Source organism: Marmota monax, unplaced genomic scaffold (assembly GCF_021218885.2).
Source record: "Marmota monax isolate L192 unplaced genomic scaffold, Marmota_monax_Labrador192_F-V1.1 WCK01_AAM20220418_F8-fsc00091, whole genome shotgun sequence".
NCBI lineage: Eukaryota > Metazoa > Chordata > Mammalia > Rodentia > Sciuridae > Marmota > Marmota monax.
In genome coordinates, this window is record NW_026692434.1 from 3,559,350 (window position 1) to 3,579,517 (window position 20,168).

Below are 20,168 nucleotides of genomic sequence, written 5' to 3' on the forward strand. Positions count from 1 at the left end.
TATAGCTGATTTTCTTTTTTTTTAATTTTAGAAATTTTTTATTCTTATTTTTTTCACTTTATTTTTTATTTCTTATAAAATGACAATAGTGGAGTGCATTACATTCATAATTATCCATTCACAGCACCATTTTTTGTGCTAACTGATTTTCAACAAAGGTGCAAGGACATGCATTGGAAAAAGGGCAGTCTTTATAACAAATGGTGCTGGGAAAATTGAATCTTCATATACAGAAGAATGAAGCTACATCCCTGTTTCATTCTTAAGGAAAAAACCCTCAAAATGGAATATTTAAATATAAGACATGGAATTATGAAATTGCTAGAAGAAAACGTAGGGGAAATGCTTCAGGACATTGGAATAGACAAGGATTTTTTTGGATAAGGCTCTAAAAGCAGAAAAAAAAAGCAAAAATTGACAAATGGGATTATGTCAAACTAAAAATCTTCTGCACAACAAAGAAACAATCAGAGTAAAGAGACAAGCTGAGAACAGCACCAAATATTTGCAAACTAGACATCTGATAAGGAACCAATGTCCAGAATATATAAGGAACTTTAGAAACTCAACAACAAAAAAACCCCCAAATAACCAGATTTTAAAATGAGCAACAGATATAAATAAACATTTTCCAAAGGACATACAAATAGTAAACAGGTACATTTTTTAAAATGTTCAGCATCACTAATTGTCAGAACTTCAATGAAATATCTCTTTACGACAGTAGGAATAGCTGTCACCAAAAAGACTGAAGATAATAAGTGTTGAGGATGTGGAGAAAATGAAACCCTTGCACACTGTTGGTGGGAATGTAAATCAAAACAGCCATTATGGGAAACTATATGGAGGTTCTTTGAAAAAATTAAAAATTTAATTATCTTATGATGGAGCAGTTCCCTACTGGGTATATATCCAAAGGAAATTAAATTAGTATGTCAGAGACATCTAAACTCTCATGTTCATTGAAGCACTATTCACAATAACCAAGAAAAGGAAGCAACTTTTGTGTACAAAAATGAATGAATGGATAAAGAATATGTTGAACATACACACATGGAATACATCTAACCATAAAAAGGAGCACAATCCTGTCTTTGATGGCAATATGAATAGAACTAGAAATCATTATATTAAATGAAGTAAGCCAAGTAAGAAAGACAAGTATAGAAAGATAAGTACTACATGATATCACTCATGTGGAATCTAAAAAATGTTGATCTCATAGAAGTTGATAATAGAATGGTGATTACCTGAGGCTGGGGAAAGTGAGGCAGCAAAGGGATGCAGAAAGTTTGATCAATGTATACTAAGTTATAGTGAGATAGGACCAAGAAGTTCTTGTGTATTATTGCATGGCAAGGTGACTATGAAGAACAATCATGCACTATAAATTTCAAAAAGTTAGCATATTTGAAAGTTTTCACCATAAGAAAATGATAAATGTTTGAGGAGATAGATAATGTTTAGCCTGATTTAAGCAGTGTATACATATATCAAAGTATTATATGGTACCCCATTAATAAATGCAATTTTTATGTTTCTGTGTATCAGCTAAAAAAAGAATACAGAATAAAAAATGTTCAGTATAACTAATACTGTACAGGTTTAATTGTGGTAGGAAGAATGGTTAAACTGTGGATGTTGAAATCTCCAGAAGACTTTTACAAACACAGCAGATTCCCGAGAGCAGGGGTTGACCCAAGAAAGATGAAATCTCAGGCACATTCCAGCCCTCTGAACATTATCTGAGGCATTTTCTACATACCTAAAGTATTTCTCCTATAAAGGAAGAGTTCTTTTTAATTATCTTTAGGCATACAATATTAATCAAACTCTATCTTTGAATCATAATTCATGCTCAAGTCCCTTGAAGTTCAAAGTGCAGATGAGAATTTCTAAGAATTTGAAAACTCTACTCAGGTCATCGAGAATACATTAAAGGGCATTTGCTTTGTTTAGCTGTGATGTACTTTTTATCACGGCTGAATCACCCTCACTGCAATACTCCAGAGGGATTAACATATTAATCTAATTATGAGTTTCACAGTATTAGCAGAAAGGCATTCTCCAAACCTCAATTATTTTTGGAAGTTCTATCTTCAAATTTAATTTAAAATGTGATTAAGTTTCCTTTTATGTTATCTAAACAGAAGTAAAGACATTTTAAGCTTACTCAAAGACAAAAGAATAACTTTATTAGTTTTTGTTTCATGTAGATTAAATTTTACAAATATGTTGCACACTTTAATTTTTATCTAATGATATTATTCTCTAAACAAAGCTTCCATTTTGGACAATATTGAACCCAATAAACTGCAAAAATGAAATGATTTTGTATTTTTCCCAATCACCACTTTCAAATTTTTTTTTGATAAATATCCCTTTCCTGTCCCTTAGCAACATCTCAGTTCTATCACTTTGATGAGAAACCAGGCCAGTTTTACATTTCAGATCTTATATTCAATCTAGTACTCATATCCTTACCTTCCAAAGTTCTGGCCAGCTGCAGCCTGAAGGACATAGAGTGCGCCAAGGTCATAGTTTGTTCTTTCTTTCCATCAAAGAGGTGGGGAGAGAAAAATGATATTGAAGTTGTGGGATAGTTTCCAAGATGGAGGCCAGGACTGGTAATGCTCATCAAATATCCCTGAGCTTCTTTACATTTCCCAGCTCTCAAGCATCCATCAGGGTGAGGTAACAAAACTAGTTCTCATCAAGGAAATATGAGGGGAAGGGAGGTGTTCTTGCTGGACTGAGCAGTTAAGTATGTCTTTTCTTTGTACACTCTCTCCCATGGCTATCTGGCTGAAAACCAAGGGTTTGATTCCAACATGGCAGGGTTGAGCATGGCAGTGTTATGGCCTGGGCCCCTGGGTTGACACCGAAAGGGGAGAGGAGTAGAAAGCTGCCAGGCCAGCTTTCTCAGATTGTAAAAACATGGAGGATATATATTTATGTTCTTCTAAGCCACTAAGCTCAGTATTTATTCACTATCATAGCATAATATATTTCATCATTTGATTAATACAAAGATAGACTGGGGAATGAGGAAGAGGAGGCAAAAGAGTAGGCAACACTAGAGATCTCTGACCAGAGAAGGAAAGAAAGGAAGAGGAGATGATTAATGCATGAAATAATAATGAATTCTTGTGAGCTTGCCTGTAGACAGGTGAGAAGGAGCCAGTACAGAAAGACACTGGCAATGCAAAGAAGAGAGGAGGGTACAGATGGATCTTTTTTCATGAAAAGAAATGAAAAACTGAAATTAAGGACATAAGTGAAGAGATAAGTCTTCAAAGGAGTTTTTGCTCAAAGACAAAAGCAAAAGAAAGTAAACTGAGATAAGAAATAAATTAGAAGGGAGAAATGATTAAAAGTTGCATAAAATCTAATAAGTAAAAAATGGACCATTTTTGCCTACCTTCTGATAGAGTTGTAATCAAAGAAATTTCCAAGTGACTGAGCTTGAATTAATCGTCTCTTGCACACTTAAATTTATTCAGCTTTATCCCCACAGACTACACGTAATACCTATCCTTAATTTATGGTAAGCCTGATATCTTCTAAATCTTACATGCTTTTAATGCAATTCAAGGCAGAGTTATTCATGCTCCATGCACACTGGCAGTATCACAAATTCAGACTGGGAATTGATGAAGTATGAGACAGCATACCAACCTGAATTCAATAGAAGCCAACAGTGTTATTCACAGGAATTTTACAGGAAGGTAATTTGTTTGAAGTGAGCATCAAAGAGAAGGAAAAGATATATAGAATCTGAAAAAAATGGTTGGAAAGACATAATAAGATAAAAGTTCATTCTCTGCTTTATATTAAGGAGATAGAAAGTAAGGAAGAGATGGATGGTGGGAGGGATGGATTTTGATAAGATATAAGAAGATATCCTTCCCTTCTGTTTCTGCTCCTTTACACAAAACCATAATTACCAGGTAAGGGGACATGCAAGTATGAGAGTTTCTTGTTCCATTAAATCAATCCATCAATTGAGAAATACTCATTTATTTTTGTGTGATAGCATTGCTCTTAAAACTAGGAAATGAGCCAGGCACAGTGGCACACACCTGCAATCCCAGAGGCTTGGGAGATTGAGGCAGGAGGATTGCAAGTTCAAAGCCAGCCTCAAAATATATATATGTTGGAGATGTATCTCGGTGGTTAAGCACCCTGGGTTCAATCCACAGTGTCAAAAGTAAATAAATAAATAAAACTAGGAGATGGTTCTTGTGTAAACTGGATCAATAGATCCAACTTTAGCATCTTCAAGATAATTCAAGAGCACAGGTATTTATCATTTAGCTCCCTCTTATGATGGATAATCAAACCACTCTGCTCCATATCTCCTCTATCTGCCTCCTTCTTTCCTTAATACTGTATCACACTCTAGTCGAGCCCCACATAACCTTACACCAGGATCTTCTAGTTCTTCAGAGTTCCTAGCATAGCTCATTTCTACACCCTTCTCAAAGCACCATTCCAGACTTAACCCCTTAAAAATCTTCAGTGCTTCCCAATTGTGTATTTAACCAGGCATTCCTGATGAGGTTTCAAGAGAATTAGAGAATGCATCAAAATTCTGTACAAATTTTTGTGTGCTATACCTTATTTTGCTGGTAACAATATCCATTCTTTACCAAGTAATCTTTGAAGGCTTAAAAATATTAGGAATCATTATTCTATAAGGCAAAATCCAAACTCAATGACCAACATTCAAAGGTAAGATTAAGGTCATACTTCACTCACAGCCCCTAAGTCAGGTCTTGGGCAGGGGTGAGTTCTCGGTGCCCTATTCACTCATTTATTCATTCATTCACTCAACAAATACTCACTGAGCATTTCTAGACCTAGGCACTGAGAACACATACATGAAAGAATAGTCTCCTCCCTATGGGATTTCCAAGTCTTATCAGAACTCCCCTCTAAGGCGGGTGAGAAACTAGTTCCAAGGCCAAGTTTGATATTACAGGCATTGAAGAGATGGGGTGAGAGAAATGCCTCTTAGGCATCAGGAACAATAAAGAACTGAAAGTAACATTCAAGGAGATTCTCTCACATCTCAAATCCCAAGGAGAGTGATGGGCAAAGAAGTGAAAACTGAGCAATAGCAGAATCCAAAGCTAAGCCAAGCTAGCTGGAGCACATGGGTTCAAGAGAATAAACAGTAGACAGAAGCACTGTAGGGTCCTTTCTATACAGCGCCCAGGTGCACCAGGATGATATAGCTGCCAAGACCCCAAGACACAGCAAAAGCACAGGAGATAATAAAGTCAACTGAGTGCCAAGAGGCTTTATCATAGTTGCCTCATAAAAGCTAATATCACAAAGAACAGCAGAATTTGATAATATGGATGGAAAGGAGAACAGGACATTCCATAAAAGAGAATTTTCAATGAGAACAAATCATAATACAATATGCTTTAGGGAACAAAAATGAATGGAAGCTTGGAGCAAATTATTCAGAGATGATGCCTGATACCCTCCCTGGATTATATAGAAACTTAACATTCTAAAAGAAAATTAGATGCATCAGAATTTTAGAGCAAAAATAAATGGACCAAACCCCTAAGTAACTAAGGTTGGGGAGCATATTTGTCCAACCTATATTAACAAGAACAAAGACAGCACTAGATTTCTTGTCCACTGGTTAAGCCTTTGTTTGATGTTACCTCTATGCCACACAGCTAGCTCTAAGACTTGACCCAGACCATTTGGATATCAGAAGGAGACATCCAGGGGGAAAAAATCATCCAATGACTATAAAGTCATAGGGTAGGAAGGAAAATGCTAATTTTTTCACTTTAATACTTCATAATGTTGAAAAGCTTTAGAGATTCTAATGAAAAATAAATGAGAAAAGACATAAAAAGTATTGAAATAATCCTGTTACATCTGTTCATACCAAAATAGGGGTCTAAGATTGTGCTTGCTGCACAGTCAGTGGTGTGCTGGCAGGTGTTAAACCACCAGCATTCGGAGAAAGGTATGGATAGGGATTTCCCTGTTTATATAGCATAACTATTCCCTTTATGGCCTATTTCAAATTATCAGTGTGAAATAATTGAGATACTAATAATCAGCTCTAGGTAGTCAGTACCAACTAATTCAAATGCACCACTGTCAGTAGACCTCATGAGCAACCAATGAATCCTTCAATCCCTATCTATAGGGCTTTCAATCTCCTCTGGCTTCAGTCAATGTTTGAGCCAGAGCTACCCATCCCTGGCAGATGAAATAGTTGATCTACCTAGCTAATACGTGCAGCTCTTCATATAAATGTAAAGGAACTAAGCCATCCCTTCCTAGCACCAAAACACTAACCTGTTCCTCCCTACCTTAACTCACTTGCTTGGACTGGACCTTGATCTAGACAGTACTATTGCATACCAAATTTCCAGGACAAGTGTGCCAAATGTATTGGCAGAAACCAATGGAAAAATTCCTCTTGGAGTACTTAAATCATCCAGCTTGCTAATGAAATTATGTCGAAATCAGATGGAAATCCAGCAACAGTCATGCAGAAATTAATGTTAAGTGTGACACCCAGAAACAATACTGAAAGATCAGAGGAGCGTATGTGAAAGCCTGGTGACATTCACAAACAACTGATAGAGAAGCAGATACTTATTTGCCACTAGGAACATCACTAATTGTATTGTGCCCTTAAAGAGACTGAATATGGGTAAAAGCTCTAGAAACACTACAGTCTGATGTCTCTCTTAGGACCAGAGCCATTCATTCCTCACTCATGCCAAAGCTCTGTTTAGATGGTCTGGTTATTTGAAGAAAGGTATGCTAGGGCTACAGACTCACACAGTTGACTTCCTCTGAAGGCCTGAACTACTTAATTAACCTCTGTGCACTTCAGTAACACTTTTGGGAGGCTTTCTGGCTCTTCTGCCAGCTCTTCCCTTGCATTCTCATTAAATAGACTTCCACCCAGGCCACCCTGGCAGTTCTCTGCTGCCCTCTTCTGTCACCAGGCTGTAAAGACTGTAGACGCCCCACCCTTTGGACAGGAATCCCACGTTATTAGGAATCTCTTGCTCAAAACAGTGATTTCTCTGTTCCTTAGGCCTCTGCATGTTTCTGCGAAAGGTTGAAAAATCTTCCTGCTCTGGTTTGGTTTCAGAGATAGCTGGATCTCCTGGATTGTTTTTTTCATAACTTCTCTGCTAACTCTTGCAAGTCCTTTCCTGAATTTCCTCTTCTCATTTATAGTGAACATTTTTAAAGAGGCAATTTAAGGGTATCTGCTTCTTTCCCTTTATAGTCACTCCTAAGAGAAAAAATCATCCCCTTACAAATTTTCCAACAGCCTCAATGGAAGGCATAGATTTCCATTACAAAACTTAACATTCCATTTTCCCTACACTCCCTGGTTCATGATTGTTCTTCCAACCATCCTTATATAGAGATTTCTGTGCTAGAGTTAATAGTTAAGCTTGCTTTCCCCTGGCATCTAATGACTAGATTATGAGATCCAGGCCTCTAAGTGGTAAGTGGTATAGATCTTTATGAGAAAATTAAAATATTATTTCCCATAGGAATGTTTAGGGAACTTTTGCTAGGAATTTATCAAAACTGGAAAAATGAGAGTTAATCACATCCACCGAGCAGGTTAATGTACACACAAACTGATACAATAATGAAAGTGGAAACATTGCCTTGGTATGGACATTGGCACTGGTTGGCCATGGCTGCCTGCACCATAGTTCATGTAACTGAGTTGAGATTTGCTAACAAAACAAAGTGGTTCTTACCTTCAGAATGCTGCTAGACCCAGAAATACTGGGGGCAGAATTGCTGACTTCCTTCATTAAAACATGGTAGTATTTAGTCAATAACATTTAGACAAAAAGGTGAGATACATTAACCACTCCGTTGTCACTCCTCATTTTGCCTCATGCAACCCTATTTAGAATAAACAACTTCATACTTTATAAACACAAAAATGCTAATTACTCTATTTTCTAAAGTGATAAAAAGATTCACAGCCAGTGTTAGTCCCAAACCAGATGATCTATTGAGGATTAATGTTTAAGCTTATCCTCTCTAAATTCATCCATAATAATAAGATTTTTGGTTCATTTGAATGTAAATGCAGCAGCTGAGTATCTGGAAGCTGGATTTATTAAAATCTCTATCCAAGTTATTACTGAATATATTGCCTACATGTCTGATATGACTTTTTAAAAAGTAAATTAACATTTGCTCAGAAGTGAGATAAAATAAGTCCACAATACAAACAAATCACCTCATTTTTATTTTAAATAATGGTACTTTATTTTGCCTTTTAAAATAACCTTAGGCATTTTTAATTAAGAAGTGTTTTACTGTCACTAAATGAAACCAGCTGATTCATATCAAGTTTTATGCTGACAACTTTATCAAAGTAGATCATTCTGAAGTAAGTGTAGCTTATTATGAAATGCAGTGTACTTATTATGACACAATTTAAAAATAGCTTCATTACAATGTTGCCAGTAGATCAGCATTACTAACATTGGATTTTACATATTATGAAGAATGAGACAATCTATTCTTGACTTTGAATGTGACATACAAAATTTTCACCCACCATATTAATAAATGAATGTTATAGAGTCCCATCACTATTCAAAAATATATTCAATCAATTGAAGTTTAATTTAAAACAGTGAACATAATATATGTATCAGAACTTAAGATGGAATGTAGGTAATATTACTATTTTAGGTAATATGTAGGTAATAATTTTTCAGTTGTTTTCTGTTTACACTGAAAACAAATGGTTTTGTAAAATTCAACCTGCCTCAATTATAAGAGATTAGAAACTAGAAATAATTAGTATGTCTTGAATTCCCAGGTTTTGTATTTCAGGAAGTCAACATAAAAAATAAAAGATTTACAAAGACAAAATTTTTGTGAACACATATTTCAATGCTTTAAATTAAAGAATAAACATAAAGATTAGTCATTAATTTGCTGATGGTTTTTAACATTTCTAGGACATCTACCAATATTTGTCCATTTAAAGCTCTGTAAGGAACCAGCATTTCTCCTATCTTGCCACTAGATGGCAGGGACCTGGAAGCACAGTCTTGGCCTAAAAGTTTAACCAAAACACAGGAAAGCCTCTTGAGAATGTTGGACATTGAAAAAGGAAGTTTATAATACCATAATACCGTGGTCAAAGAAAATAAAAATGATTAATAAGGAATCTCCTTATACCACATTTAGTTTTCCCATGTGAAATTTTAAGATTCCAGAATTTTATAATTTAGCACACATAGGAATAGGAAAGAAAATTGGCAAGAAAGACAAAATGTTTTCTGAAATTTATCATTTTTTTCACTATGATAAATATCACAACAGAATATCAACAAGGGATAACTGTAGGAATTAAAATCTGTGACTCTCTACTTTGGAATAAACATAGATATATATGTTTGAAACTATTAGGAGCATATACTTAAATAATTAGTTGAATTTAAATTGAAGCCATCTGGTGAACTATTAAGCAATTAAAATGCCTTTAAACTTAGTTTTTATTTATAAATCTCCATTCTAATTTTCACTTCAAACACTTTTAGCAGTTTTATTCTAACAAAAATCAAATACCATATAATTCAATCACCAGAAGTGCACAATTCAGTGTTTTCTAGCATTGATAGGATTGTACAAAATCACCACAATCTCATGTTAGAACATTTTTGTCCCTCTTATACCATATACATTGGCTTTTAATACCCAACCCTACCACTACTAGCCCTGTGACAACCATTCTTCTACTTTTTGTATCTCTAGATTGCCTATTCTGGATGTTTCATATAAATGAAATCATACAATATGTATCTTTTGTGACTGGCTTCACTCACCATGTTCTCAAGGCTTGTCAATGTTTTAGCATGTATCAGAACTTCACTCCTTTTCATGGCTGAAAATATTCCATTGAAATGCATATGCCACATTTTGGATCCATTCATCATTTGATGAGCATTTGCATTATTTCCACCTTTTGATTGTTATGAATAATACTATTATCTGAGTCTCTGTTTTCAAATTTGGAGTCAAATATTTAGGAATAGAATCAACAGGTTATTGGTATTCCTATGCTTAACTTTTTAAAAAACTACCGAATTGTTTTTCACTGCAGCTCCACAATTATACATTCCTACAAGCAATGCACAAACATTCCAATTTCTCCTTGCCAACTCTTGCTGTTCGGGGGAGTGGATATATATATATATATATATATATATAGCCATGCTTGATGGTGTGAAGTGATACGCTACAATCATGTACTCATAACAATGGGTTTGGTCAATGACAGACAGCATATATGTTAGTGGCTCCATAAAGTTATAATGGGAGCTGAAAATTCTCATCCTCTAGGGAAGCCCTAGTTATAGCACAACACATCACTCACATGTCATGCTGTTGCTGGTGTAAACAACCCTACTGCACTGCCAGTCATATAAAAGCATAGCATGTATAATTACATACAGAATATGATCCTTGATACTGATAATAAATGGCTATGCTACTGGTTTGTGTGTTTACCATATTTTACTTTTTATCATTATTTTAGAGTATATTCCTATTTTTGTTTACTATAAAACAATATGCTATATAATACTGGCAGCAGCTTCAGAGATCTTGTTTACTGCATCTCTTGATTGCTTTAAGAGGCCATGTGGAGTGATTGACCTATACCATCTGTGCTGTGTAAGTGTACTCTATAATGTTCACACAGTGAAATCACCTAATGATGAATAGCTCTTTTTTTTTTTAATTTTTTATTGTGGGTTGTTCAAAACATTACAAATTTCTTGACATATCATATTCCACACTTTGATTCAAGTGGGTTATGAACTCCCACCTTCACCCCATACACAGATTGCAGAATCACATCAGTTACACATCCATTGATTTACAAATTGCCATACTAGTGTCTGTTGTGCTCCGCTGCCTTTCCCATCCTCCACCCTCCCCCCTCCCCACCTCTCCCCTCCCCTCCCCTCCTCTCTCTCTACCCCCTCCACTGTATAACCCTGAGGGTCTCCTTCCATTACCGTGCAATTTCCCTTCTCTCTCCCTTTCCCTCCCACCTCTCATCCCTGTTAAATGTTAATCTTCTTCTCCTGCTCTTCCTCCCTACTCTGTTCTTAGTTACTTTCCTTATATCAAAGAAGACATTTGGCATTTGTTTTTTAGGGATTGGCTAGCTTCACTTAGCATAATCTGCTCTAATGCCATCCATTTCCCTGCAAATTCTATGATTTTGTCATTTTTTAATGCAGAGTAATACTCCATTGTGTATAAATGCCACATTTTTTTTATCCATTCATCTATTGAAGGGCATCTAGGTTGGTTCCACAGTCTTGCTATTGTGAACTGTGCTGCTATGAACATCGATGTAGCAGTGTCCCTGTAGCATGCTCTTTTTAGGTCTTTAGGGAATAGACCAAGAAGGGGAATAGCTGGGTCAAATGGTGGCTCCATTCCCAGCTTTCCAAGAAATCTCCATACTGCTTTCCAAATTGGCTGCACCAATCTGCAGTCCCACCAGCAATGTACAAGTGTACCCTTTTCCCCACATCCTCGCCAGCACTTGTTGTTGTTTGACTTCCTAATGGCTGCCAATCTTACTGGAGTGAGATGGTATCTTAGGGTGGTTTTGATTTGCATTTCTCTGACAGCTAGAGATGTTGAGCATTTTTTCATGTACTTGTTGATTGACTGTATGTCCCCCTCTGAGAAGTGTCTGTTCAGGTCCTTGGCCCATTTGTTGATTGGGTTGTTTGTTCTCTTATTGTCTAATTTTTTGAGTTCTTTGTATACTCTGGATATTAGGGCTCTATCTGAAGTGTGAGGAGTAAAGATTTGTTCCCAGGGTGTAGGCTCCCTATTTACCTCTCTTATTGTTTCTTTTGCTGAGAAAAAACTTTTTAGTTTGAGTAAGTCCCATTTGTTGATTCTAGTTATTAACTTTTGTGCTATGGGTGTCCTATTGAGGAATTTGGAGCCCGACCCCACAGTATGTAGATCGTAGCCAACTTTTTCTTCTATCAGATGGCGCGTCTCTGATTTGATATCAAGCTCCTTGATCCATTTTGAATTCACTTTTGTGCATGGCGAGAGAAAGGGATTCAGTTTCATTTTGTTGCATATGGATTTCCAGTTTTCCCAGCACCATTTGTTGAAGATGCTATCCTTCCTCCATTGCATGCTTTTAGCCCCTTTATCAAATATAAGATAGTTGTAGTTTTGTGGATTGGTTTCTGTGTCCTCTATTCTGTACCATTGGTCCACCCGCCTGTTTTGGTACCAGTACCATGCTGTTTTTGTTACTATTGCTCTGTAGTATAGTTTGAAGTCTGGTATCGCTATACCGCCTGATTCACACTTCTTGCTTAGCATTGTTTTTGCTATTCTGGGTCTTTTATTTTTCCATATGAATTTCATGATTGCTTTCTCTATTTCTACAAGAAATGCCGTTGGGATTTTGATTGGCATTGCATTAAACCTATAGAGAACTTTTGGTAATATCGCCATTTTGATGATGTTAGTTCTGCCTATCCATGAACAGGGTATATTTTTCCATCTTCAAAGATCTTCTTCTATTTCTCTCTTTAGGGTTCTGTAGTTTTCATTGTATAAGTCTTTCACCTCTTCCTTGATACTCCAGATCATCTGAAGCATGTATATCCTGAATTCTTTATCTGACATTCCATCTGCTGCAGCTGTTACCTCTTCTAAAGTTGCGTTGACCTGCATTGCTTGTGGTCCTTTCTTTCCTTGTCTTTTCATACTGCTTGTGTATCTTTCCTGCAGGTGCGGGCGGCGGCTCTGCTCTCTCCTTATTCCAATTGGGGTGTCGTGGCTACCACGCCTGCAGGTCACTGGGCCTGTTCTGGGAGCTGTCGGCGGCTCTGTTCTGCCCCTACTCCAATTGGGGTGACGAGTGTACCACGCCGGCAGGCCACTGGGCCTGATCCGCCGGTCGGTTGCAGGTTTGCCTACCCTACAGGCGCGGGCGGCAGCTCTACTCTGCCCCTACTCCAAATGGGGTGACGTGTCTGTCGTACCGGCAGGCCACTGGGCCTGTCCCGCTGGTCGGTCGCAGATCTGCCCACCTTTCGGGCACGGGTGGAGGCTCTGCTCTGTCCCTACTCCAATTGGGGTGTCGTGACTACCCCGCCTGCAGGACGCTGGGCCTGTTCCTGGCAAGGGAGGCGACTCTGCTCTGTCACTACTCCAATTAGGGTGGTGTTTGTACCACGCCGGCAGGCTCCTGGGCCTGATCCGTCGGTCTGTTGTAGGTCTGCCTACCTTGAAGGCGCGGGCGGCGGATCTGCCCTGCCCCTCCTACCACGCCTGCGGACCCCTGGGCCTGATCTGCAGGTTGATCACTGGTCTGCTCACCCTGCGGGCACGGGTGGCGGTTCCGCTCCGCCCCCACTCCAATTGGGGTCACGTGACCACCACACCGGCAGGGCCTGATCCGGGCGTGGGAGAAGGATCTGCTCTGCCCCTACTCCAGTTGGGGTGACGTGTGTACCACACTGGCAGGCCACTGGGCCTGACCCGCCAGGCTGTCACAGGTCTGTTTACCTTGCAAGCACGAAGGGCGGCTCTGCCCTGCCCCTCCTACCACGCCCATGTACTACTGGGTCGTGGGTCTGCCCACCTGGCGGGTGTGGGTGGCGGCTCCGCTCCGCCCCCTCTCCAATTGGGGTCACGCGGTCACCACGCTGGCGAGCCGCTGGGCCTGCTCCGGGGGCTGGCGGCGGCCCGGCTCCTCCCCTCTGGCTCGAGGACAAATTGAGGAGACTCGGGTGACTGAGCCTCACCCCCCTTACCAGGAGACCAACTGCTTATGTCACCGTTGGTATTGATGAAGATCTCTCCTCCACCGCTTTCTGCTGACATCAGATATCTGCCATGTTGGTATCCTATGCGAATGGCAGCATTTCGTTCCCCTTGCCGGGCAACCCAAGCAACGGGTGAGTCCTGACCGGCCCTCAGCAGGACCCGGACCGAGACGCAGTTTCCGCGGGCTCCTAGCCCCGGTCCAGGGAAGTTCCGGGAGCTGGAACTCGGCCGCTCCGTGCTCGGTGTAAGCTCCTATACATGTAAGCTCCAAGAAGCAGTCCCCGCGGGCTCAGTTCCGGGAGCCGGAATTCGGCTGCTTAGTGCTTGGTGTTTGCTCTGATAGTAGCAGGGTCCAAGAAGCAGCCTCCGCAGGCTCCGCAGCCCTGAGCCAGGGCGGTTCCGGGACGGTTCCGGGAGCCGGAACTCGGCCGCCCCGCGCTCGGTGTTCACTCCGATAAGATCAGATTCTAAGAAGCACCCAGGCGCTGAACCCTAGCAATCTGTCTGCAAGCCGCAGGCGAATTGCAGCCTCAAATTACCTGTTCTATGGCTGAATGAGCTGCGGTCAGTCAAAAACAGGTATGGTGACGTCAGTTTACCAACATGGTGGCTGCTGGCCTCCTCTGTGGTCTGACCGGTGTGGAGAACCGAGATGGACCGCTTCCTTCCCCCGTCTCGAACCCAGAATTCAGCCCTGAGTGCGGTGCTTGCGCGGCTGGCAGAAACTGCAGCGCTGTAACCCTGCGTCTCTATCCCAGCGCGCGCTGCAGACTCTAGCCGCGGGGCGATTTGCTGAATAAGCAGTGTTACCCTCCGTGCGACAAACCTCTCGCGTTTGAGTCCCCGTAGCCGATCCTCGTGCGATGGAAATCCTTCCTCCAGGTTCCAGCACACCCCACTATTGCTGGAAATTCCTAACAAGATATCCTTTAGCCGTCCTGACTTGTCATACTCCCACACAGTGAAGCAGCACACGGGGGTAATGCGCTCCCCTCGCCGCCATCTTCCTTCCTCTCTAAATGTGATGAATAGCTCTTAATGTAAGCACGCTGATAAGTAATGCATGACTATAATTCATTGTGCCTTTGATTTTCATTTCCCTAAAACCTGATGGTGTTAAGCATTTTTATTTATGTTTATTGTCAATTGCTTTCTATGAAGATATTTCTATTGGAATCCTTTGCCCATTTGTGATTGAATCAGCTTTTTATTATTGAGTTTTATGAGTTATTTATAGATTCTGGACATTAGTCTCTTATTGTACGTATGATTTTCAAATATTTTTCCTATCCTGTGTGTTATCTTTTCATTTCTTAATGTATTTTTTAAATTTTTTACCTTTATTTTATTTGCTTATTTTTATGTGGTACCAGGGATTGAACTCAGTGCCTCACACATGCTAGGCAAGCACTCTACCACTGAGCCACAACCCGGGCTCCTCTTAATGTAATTCTTTGTAGCACAATTTTTGTTGATTTTATGTAATTCTTTCACAACTTTTGCTTTTGATGTCATATCTAAGGAACTATTGTTTAACTCAAAGTCACAAAGATTTACTCCCTTTTTTTCTAGTAATTGGATTATCTTAGCTTTTACATTAGGTTGAGAGTGTAGGAGGTGAAGTCTGGGAGATAGGCTGAGGTTGGATCATGCAAGCTCTTATGTACCATTAAAGAGTTAGAAATTAGTCTAATTGTGTAGATAAGAATTGGAGGAACTAAGCAAAGAAATAACAGTCAATGGATATGATGAGAAACAGTCATATTCAGCCTATATGAGGTAGAACCAGGTGGACTTGCTAAAGAATCTGAAATACAGGTACTAAAACAGGAATTAAATCCATAAATTTTTGGTACTTAAATTGTAAAACCTAAGAAAAGTTGCAAATTTCCAAACAGGCTTAAAATTAAATTTTAAAAAAATTGTTTCCTCTCCTCCTGCCCTGGGCCCATGGGAATTTGCCATCATAGGATCAGTCTGTACTTCCAACAATTCTACCCTCACCATGCCTCTGCTGATAATAATGCATATTTTATTGTACCAGTGTGCTATGCAAAGAAGGTAAAGGGTAGTTATTCTTGTTCCAGGAAAGAAGGAAAAAATCAACTATTTTGCCATATCCATCAAAGAACTTTTCACTAAATAGTTCAGTGTTTCTGATGGCAGATATGTCTGGAGGTACCACCTCTATCCACAGCCTCTGTCTCTGAAAACTACCTTTCCCTTATTCTCATCCAATGAACCAGTCCAGACAGCCATACTTGTACCATGTAATATCAATCTCAACCCCCAAGGACACAAGTGATGGGATCAAGATTGTCCATGACTGGCTAGTTTATTGACAGATTAAAGGACTGATTGACAAAACCAAGCACAAACTATGGTTGCAGCAAACAGAAACTAACAGGTAAAGGAGGAAGAGCAGACCACTGTAAAATCAGGAGAAGATGGCAGACCAAAAAGCAGTAAGAGAGCATGCAGATTTAGAATTCAACAATCTGATGGTTTTAGGTGGGTGTCTTGAAACCAGAATTCCTGCATTAGACACTCTCCTACACCATTTAAAATATAATGTCAAGGTGGGGTTGTGGCTCAGCAGTAGTGCACTCGCCTAGCACATTTGAGGCGCTGGGTTAGATCCTCAGTACCACATACAAATAAATAAAATAAAGGTATTATGTCCAACTACAACTAAAAAAAATACTAAAAAATAAAATAAAATATAATTTCATTTACAAATACTTGACTTTCACTTAACTTGAACAAATCTCCTGAAAGGCCTGGCCATATTGTGGCCTTTGATGAATATTGGTGACAAAGTGATCTATCTTTTCCATTTCAAAGAAACAATGATTCCATCCCAGAGTATAAGTCTATCAAAATAACTTGAGACTCTCAAGGTCATAAAACCTTCTTTGAAAGGGTAGAAGGTGAAAAAGTATAACTCTTGTTTTCAAAATTCCTAACTGGTATTCCATGCTGCTTAATACTGCCATGATGGCCACCAAACTGAGAGTGGAAACAGAAAAAAAAAAGTATTTTTCCTGATCAATTTTGTTTGAATCATCACAATTTCCTAGCTGAGATCAGAATATATTTGGTGATAAGATGAAGTATTTGAGAGTTATAAGTGTGTTATCACAATGAGCTATATTGTGAAGCCAAAATAAAAAGAAAATGTGAAGGGTTATCATTAGAAATGTGTGGGAGCCTGATAAGGAAAAGGGAGCCTGGAATGTGACAAAGCCTGCAGATATATTTAACCAACTGTACCAAAACCCAACTAACAGCTATTCTGAGCACCAAAAGATCTAAAATAGAAACAAGGAAATATGACACATCTTAACTATATATTCACATGTATATACATTTATCTATGAAGTCTACCTTATATATACATGTGTATGAATGCATAAAGAGAGTTAAAAGAAGACACACCAATTGTTAATAACTATGATAACCACTAGAAAAGCCACTGGGGTTGTATGTGGGCAGAGGGGACTTGGACTTTATTTATAATGTCTGATTTTTTTTTTCTTTATAGAAAGAGTATATTCATGAATTACTTATACAATTATTGATTTGAATGTGTCCCATAGATTTCATGTGTTGGAAACTTAATCCCCCAAAGTCACATGTTAATGGTATTTGAAAGGTGGGACCTTTGGGAGATGAATGGGATCAATTAATTCATGGATTCATAGCTTATCTCAGGAGTGCTTTTGTTATAAAAGCCATCTTTCTGGTTTGCTTGCTTTGTCTCATCATGTGATACCGTATTCCATGCTATGAAGCAGGAAGAAGGCCCCACCAGATGCCTGGACTTTTTTAGCCTCCAGAATCATAAGTTTAATAAACTTCTTTTCATTATAAATTACCCACTCTGTGGCATTCAGTTATACAAACAGAAAGCAAACTAAAGCAATAACTAAACATAATTTTAATTATTTAAGAAAACATGAAGAAAGGCTTGAAAAGGAAAAAGCAACATAAAGTGAAAATAGTTACAAAAGACAAGAGTGTGATGTTATCCAGTTTGCCAACCTGTGAATCTATGAAAACTGTGGCTTAAGGCTTACAGATCCAAGCTACCAATTTCTGACACAAAACTTAAAAATTCCTTCTATCAGCTGTTTCATTGAAATGAGAAGGGATAAAAACTGGCTAAATGGCTAAATGGCAAACTGTGTTAGAGAATGCCATATTTCTTTAGAGTCCATTTTTCAACAACAAATGAACTGTTCTGTGCTCTTTCTCATCTGACCTTAATAATATCTGACAGACATCCGTGTTAGTAAGTTGGTAATAGTTGAAACAGTAGTACTGATAAGGAACAGTACAAACACTCAAAGCCTAAGGTGTCTCTATGGAATAAGTTATCCATGAACAAACAGGAAGCAACAAATAATGGGTGGCCTATTCTAAGAATTGCTCTTAAAGCACAACCTAAAACTGAAATATCAAATAATTATCCATCTTGCCATTTCACAATTACCCCAGCCAAACCATCTTAAGTTATTCATCACATAACTGAAATTTCTAACATCAAACCAAAAAGTTTCCCAACTACTTATCAGAATACTAATCATACTTTGAAAACATTGTAAAAAAATGATACAACAACAACAACAAAAAAAGAATAGTGAGAAATTCAGTTGCTTGGGTGCCAGATATATCAAAGATGTCCAAAATCCTAATCTAAAATGTTCTGGAAGACAATATAAAAATTATATTTATTTATATTCCTTACAGACATCTTGCTTGTCTGATTGAAGGCGTCCAGAAGGATAAAACAAAAAAATGGAAGGGGATGGGGCAACAGGGTGCAGTGGGTTTCATTGGTGGTACATGACAAAGTAGGGCTCCGGAAGCCACTCCCTCTTCAGAGGGTCTGGGATGAAAACCAAAGTGGGGAGATTCTTAGAGTGTTGTGGGACTTAGCTGGGGCACAAATGTCCCAGCAACTGAAGGGCTTTTCCTCTCATGTTCTTGCTGAAGCTGGTGGTCCAGGGGCCCTTACTTCTTGGAGGCTAGTTGGACCATAAGGTCAACCATTCTGCCACTGTGGACAAATTCAATGTCATCTGAGGAAATGTCACTGAGGGTCATGCAAGGACCAGAACTGAAGGTGGAAGTATGGGTTTCACAGAAGACAACCTGTTCCTTGGTGTAGCCCAAGATGTACTATAGGGGGGCCCTCCAATGCCTGATTCACCACCTTCTTGATGTCATCATATTTAGCAGCTTTCTCTAGATGGCAGCTCAGAACCATAACAGATAAGTTGTGCATAGGCACACAGAAGGCTATGCCAGTGAGCTTCCCATTAAATACAGAAATGACCTTACCCACAGTCTCAGCTATACTAGTGGACACAGGGATAGTGATCTGGGCAACTCCACAGCTATCACAATATAGTTCCTTAGAGGTGCCATCCATGGTCCTTGTAGTGGCAGTAATAGCATAGACTGTGATCATGAGTCCCTCCACAATGCCAAAGTTGTCATGAATGTGCTTGTCCAGGGAGGCTAAGTAGTTGGTAGTGCAGGACAATCTTGATTGCTGACAATCTTGGGTAGTTGTTGAATTTCTCATGATTCACACCATCACAAACACGGGTTAATTTTATGGGCTAAATGGTTAGGCTGCAGTACCCCAGAGGCATCAACAGAAGGGGGAGAAATGATGATCTTTTTAGCTCCACACTTCAAAGAAACCCTGGTCTTCTCCATGGCAATGAAGATATCAGTGGACTCCACACAACATATTCAACACCAGCATCACTGTGTTTGATAGGGTCTTGCTCCTGGAAAATGGAGATGGATTTTCCTGATGACAAGCTTCTCATTTTTCAGCTTTGTACTATTAAACTTGTCATGAATCCAATCATATTAGAACTTGTAGACCATGTACTTAAGGTTAGTTAAGGGATCCTTAATGGTGACAATACCACGTTGCAAGAGTTGAAGGCAGCCCTACTGCCTAGGCATCTGATATGACCTTATCTGTTTTCTCTAAACTTCACCATGTGTCTCAGGGATGTGGCTAGCAGAGCACAAAAAGACGTGACTGTCAAACAGAGGGGATCAAAAAGCCAAAAGCAAAATTTGAGACATTTTGGAACTAAAATTAAAAGGCTATTCTAAAAAAAAAAAAAAAAACATATAAAATGATAGAGAAATCTTTAGAATATCTAGGAGAAAGAATATAAAAGAAAATTTTTGTGAGAATTCCCATTTTCTTCTGTTTTTGAGGGGGAAGGAAAGAACAAATAATTGAAGACACAATTTTAAAA

General features: G+C 38.9%; 1 protein-coding gene across 1 annotated transcript; it reads right to left on the reverse strand.

The window, feature by feature from the left end:
- Nucleotides 1–18,564: 18,564 nt before the first annotated feature.
- LOC124091822 (glyceraldehyde-3-phosphate dehydrogenase-like) lies at nucleotides 18,565–19,754 on the reverse strand. The gene has a single exon (XM_058578889.1). The coding sequence runs from the start codon at nucleotides 19,466–19,468 to the stop codon at nucleotides 19,019–19,021; it is 450 nt and encodes a 149-aa protein (XP_058434872.1). The 5' UTR covers nucleotides 19,469–19,754; the 3' UTR covers nucleotides 18,565–19,018.
- Nucleotides 19,755–20,168: the final 414 nt, after the last annotated feature.